This window comes from Neophocaena asiaeorientalis, unplaced genomic scaffold (assembly GCF_003031525.2).
Source record: "Neophocaena asiaeorientalis asiaeorientalis breed wild unplaced genomic scaffold, Neophocaena_asiaeorientalis_V1.1 scaffold152, whole genome shotgun sequence".
In the NCBI taxonomy this organism is placed as follows: Eukaryota; Metazoa; Chordata; class Mammalia; order Artiodactyla; family Phocoenidae; genus Neophocaena; species Neophocaena asiaeorientalis.
The window spans coordinates 1,382,559-1,387,820 of NW_020185338.1; the positions used below are offsets into that span (position 1 = coordinate 1,382,559).

Genomic DNA, 5,262 nt, shown 5'->3' on the forward strand with positions numbered 1-5,262 from the left:
GATGACAAATGCTGGCAAAGATGTGAAGAAAAGGACTCCTGTGGACTGTAAACTGTTACAGCTGCTATGGAAAACAGTACGGAGGTTCCTAAAAAAATTAAATATAGATTTACCATATGATCCAGCAATCCCACCTTGGGGTGTATACCCAAAAGAACTGAAAGCAGGGTCTTGAAGTGATACTTGTACACCCATGTTCACAGGAGCAGTATTCACAATAGCTAAGACATGGAAGCAACCCAAGTGTCCATCCACTGATGAATGGATAAGCAAAATTCAATATATACATACAATGGAATAGTATTCAGCTTTAAAAAGGAAGGACATTTTGCAATATGCTACAACATGGTTCAATCTTGAGGACATTATGCTAAGTGAAATAAGCCAGTCACAAAAAAATACTGTGTGATTCCACTTAATCAAAATAATAAAGACAGAAAATAGAATTAGGTTTTCCAGGGGCTAGAGGGAGGGAGAAGGAAAATTATAGGTATAGAGTCAGATTTACAAGATGAAGAGAGCTACGGGGATGGATGGCGGTGAGGACTGCACAACAAAGTGAACGATTTAATAAAATTAATTAAATTGTACTGAACTGTACACTTAAAAATGGTTAAGATGGTACATTTTATGTTATGTATATTTTAACACAAAAAATTATGCTCATCATAACAAAAAGTAATTACAGACATTAACAAATACCCAGTCTCCCCCCCTCCTCAAAGCTGTACAAATTACTTAAGCTCCTATCAAATTACAGAGATGCCATTAGCTTACATTGATGAGCCAGCATTTTCTGGGGAGAAAATTCCTTTAGCAGAATGAAGAACATAATTAAAATACTACTTCTGTCTAAGAAGCAATGTATAAAGCAAATAAATTATTTTTCATGCAGAAATGAACAAGAAAAAAATTTAAGTCTCAGACACATGGAGTGAAAGCCAAGGTCTGGAGGGACAGGCAGGGGATAGAGGCCTACTGCTTAGTGTTTAGTAGATGGTCTGTGTGTTTGCTTCCTGAAGCTTATGCCCCAACCCGATGGAGACTTACGGGAAACAACTCTTATTAAAGTAGTGATAGAAGGGGGCAAAAGATGAGACAATAGTGAGGAGATACCTTTATAGACCCTTTTACATGCATCACCTGAACCTCAAAATTACTCTGTAATGTCATACAGGGAAAATGTTCTTATTCTGATTTTACGGAGTAAGAGGATTTCTAGGAAGTGCCTCATCCAGGTCATCCAGCCCTTTGAAGCCTTCCACCCCGGCAACCTGGGCACCATCCAGTTTACCTGACACCCTGCCTCATGTAGGAACAATGACGCTGAGCCAGCTCCTTCTGAATGGGGTGAGATGGGGTTGAGCCAATGAACTGCTGATGCATCAATGATAATGAATCAACACAGCAGCTAACTGACCCCAAAACAGAAATTCCTGACGTGTTTGTGGCGCAGGGACTGTCAGTATCCCCTAGTGACAAATTCTCTCCCCAGGAAGGGAAATGTCTTACCACAAACGTCAGAAAGCATTTGTCCAATGTGTTTCTCAGTGTGAAAGATAATGCTTATCAAATAACTTTAAAGATCACCTCCTTGTCTTTCCAGAAGAGTTGGGGTCAATGGGAAAAAAATTTTGCGCGCACAGAACCGGGCTTCTAAACAGAGATGGGCATAGATACACATTTTACCTCTTTTCCAACTGATTTTACAATATAGGCAATTAAGTAATCAAGGAACTAATGAATTTCTGGTGCACAAGAAAACCACATAAGCTCTAAGTTCTTCTGCAGTCTCCCGCTTTCTTTTCTGTCACCCTGACTTCCACATTTCTCTTTAGGGACCCCCTAGCCGACTTGGCTACTGGGGCCACAATCTCACCCCCTCTCACCAGCTCAACAAGGTACTGCAGAATTCGGCTGCAATACCACATTTCACCGGTAGATGTCGGACCCCCAACACTTGACAGAGTCAACGTTCACATTTCTGACAAGCAAACCAGCAGCCATTTAGCGCCTACTGTCTACTCGCCGACAATTATGCTAGGCGCTTTCAGGTCAATACCGCACCGGTGGGCTCATCTGGGAAACGCGTGAGGATTCGATTAGTTAAATTGTATAAAGTGTTTTGCACAATGACTGAATCGTAGTGTGAAATTATTACCGGCCCAAGGTGAGGCGGCAGAGACCAGCCGGGGTCCACCGCAGCTGTCTCAGCAGCGAGGTCTGCGTCTGGGCCCAGGGCTTGCTTTCCATCCAGTTGGGGCAGTTGTCCTTTTTCCTGTCGCCTACCACCAAGCTGCTGGTACGTCCTCCAAGTTGGGATCCGGAATTTGGCTCCCCTCTGGCAAAGTGACGGTGGTGTTGGCGGGTGGAGGAAGGGGTGTCACAGTTGGGGCGGGTCCAGGGCGGGGCAGCTACATCATCCGCTTTCCTGCGGGCACTTATAAAAGGCGGGCAGCCAGGGAGGTGGCACGGTGGGGCGCAAGACGTCGCGCTCCTAAGGTCTAAACTGAACACAAACTTTCCTCCTTTGACTTCCGGGCCTGCGCTCTACCTGCCCGCGAGACCGACCCCCGGCACCTGAGGCACGCGGGCTTGGCCCGCCCGCCGCGGAGCCGGGCGGGGCCTCGGCGGCACCTGGGAGGCTGCACTTGCCTGGGGCCGCCAGTCTCGGGCTGGTGGGCTCCGCTGGGCCCCCAGCGTGCGGCGTAACCGGGTCGACTTCGGCGGGCAGGGCGCCCCGGTCGCCCGCCTCCCGGGGGAAGGACAGGCCGGGACCCACGCTCCGGCGCTCCGGCCCGCACTTGGCGCTGGGGCCCTGTGGCCGACGCACACGCGCAGAGAGGAGCCAAGTGCCGGGGCCCCAAGCGCGCGGAGGGTGCGCTCGACGTAGGCGCGCGGCGGCCGCCCCAGGTGCCGGCAGCCGGGACGCCCCCTCCCCCTACGCACGTGCGGGCCGCCGCCCCCTCCGGGCTACCAGCGCAGCCGCGAGGCGGCGCGCCAATCGCCCAGGGCCGCCGAGGGGCGGGGCCGCTGCCCGCATTGTTCCTCCCCAAGCGGCGGGCCCTCCCCTTCCCCCCGTCCCCGGCGGGGCGCGGGGCCGCCGAAACCGCGGAACGTGGGCTCGCGCCCCGCCTTTGTCTCCCGGGCGCGAGCCGGCGCAGACCCGCCCCCGCCGCTCGCTGCCAGAGCCGCTTTGTGACGCGGCGCGGGGGACGGGGTCGCGGGGTGCTGAGCCGGCGGGCACAGCCTCAGCATGGACGTGACCGTCTCGGAGCTCATGGAGCTCTTCCTGCAGAGCCCGCTGGTGACCTGGGTGAGTGTGCCCGGCCCCTCGCCCCATTGTTGGGGCACTAGCTCCACTCCCGCCCGCCTGCAGTCGCAGCAGACCCGACCCGGCCGGGGCCCCGGAAAGCCCCTGGACGCAGAGGATTCATCAGGTGCCCCCGGCCGGTCATCAAGTGTCCCGGAGTACGGGGGTATTTCCAGCTCTGGAGCCCGCGCGCCCGGTGCAGGACCCCGCCGCGCTCTCGGCCCGGCTGGGGGCTGAGCGGGTACACCTGTTCCCACCGGGGCGTTGGGCCGGAGGCCCTGGAGCGACAGTCTTCCGGTGGTCACCCTGGCCTCCCATGGCTTTGACCATTCGAGAAAAGGACCCATTCCCCAAAACATCCTCGTGTAGTTTCTGAACCTCTGAGACCAGCGGGTGGATGGCGGTGGGGATTAGGGGATTCCCAGTGAGAACGTGTACAGGCTGCGCTGGGCGCACTGATTTCCAATGGATTTGAGACGTGAGAAATTTATTGAAAAGTCCCTTTTATTTTTTTTTTCCGCTCTGACACGCCGGAGAAAAGTGGCGAGGAAGTTTTCTTTCTGCTGTCTCGCGTCTGTTGCCTGGCGCGGGGAGGGGAGAGAGGCCCTGGAGAAGGGTGCTGTTTGTTGAAGGGTGGGTGGTCTTGGGTGACCCCCTCCTGCCCACAGGGGCTCTGCTCGCCTGGAGAGCTTTAGACTGTGCTCGTGGAGCTGACTTTTCCTGCCTTTCTCTCCGTGTCCCCTACCCGCAGGTGAAAACTTTTGGCCCCTTCGGAAGCGGCAACCAGGACACCCTGACAATGTACATGGATTTAGCGGACGGCATCTTTTTGAACCAAATCATGTTGCAAATGTAAGTTATATTCGGGGAGGAAGGAAGGAGTGAATGATGCCTCAGCAAGTCGAAATTTAAGCTTGTAGAAATGGAATGTGAAGTTGCAGTGGAGGGTTCTTTGCACGTCGGGCCACTGGTATCTCCGCATTAACGTGTCTTTTCGTCGTTTGTGGGGTATGGAGAACTCCAGGACAGTGGGTTGGCGGCTTGTTTGATGAAAGGAATTTGAAATTGAGTGACTGTCATCCACATGGTGTAGATAGTGCAATTGACTTCGAACTCAGGGACTTGATTGTTGTTTGAGTAATGACACGAAAAAAACCCTTTTCTTTGGGGGGCAAGGAACTGTAACGTAGAGTGTCTGGTTACAGGAAGTGTCGGGTGGGACCGGAGCATCCGTGAGTGACTATAAAGTTTCATTCGAGGTCAGGACGCCTGTGTTTCTGAGCTCCCCTTCATCTTCCATATTCAGTTGCCCCAGAGCAAGTACAGTTGGTTAATAAGTCCCTTCTCAGGGACTGGATTTAAAGTTACTGTGTTGGGAGAGGCGCAGGGAGCCAGGATACTGTGGTACTGTTTGTCTTGAAGCTTGAGGCTTAAACAGGGTCTTGGTGGAAGTTACACTTGCTAGCATGTTGGTCTGACCACATCCTTTCCTGTTGCTGAATTCTGCAGAGCCTGTCTGATTGACAGCCTGCCACATGCAGGTGTTGGCTCCTGCCGCTGCGTTCTGTTTTTAACTCAGGAACTGCAGGGAACATGTTGGCACTGGGTGTCAGTATGGTTCACAGGCACTTAAAGCAACATAAAACATCCTGATCTCTGTGGATCAGGCCCTTATGCTCACCTACTCACCTGCAACTAAGCAAATTGTCATACTGGAGCATGAACCTGTTAGCTGATGAGAATCAGCTTCGTTTTTGGCCCGCGTGGGAGGAGGAACAGTCAGCTTTGGTATATTCAGAAAGTGGCTTAAATACATCTACCTACAAAGATCTATTTTAAAAAATTTCTCGAGAACATTGCTTCTTTGGTTTAAGAAGTTACCTGATGTCGTGCTCTGGGAGATACATCTCAGTCTTTTTTTTTTTTTTTTTTTTAAAGGCCCTACCACT

General features: G+C 52.1%; 1 protein-coding gene across 7 annotated transcripts in view; it reads left to right on the forward strand.

Moving 5' to 3' along the window:
- Positions 1 to 3,097: 3,097 nt before the first annotated feature.
- CCDC88C (coiled-coil and HOOK domain protein 88C) overlaps positions 3,098 to 5,262 on the forward strand; it is a 127,751-nt gene continuing 125,586 nt past the window's right edge. For 6 of the 7 annotated variants that reach the window (XR_003002059.1, XR_003002060.1, XR_003002061.1 and 3 more), the window contains exons 1-2: positions 3,098 to 3,316; positions 4,065 to 4,165. Coding sequence is in view for 4 of the 7 variants with exons in the window: in XM_024736355.1 (XP_024592123.1) it covers positions 3,257 to 3,316; positions 4,065 to 4,165 (161 nt within the window). In the remaining 3 variants the exon portion in view is untranslated. The remainder of the gene's footprint in view (positions 3,317 to 4,064; positions 4,166 to 5,262) is intronic. The other variant, XM_024736353.1, reaches the window with a different exon arrangement.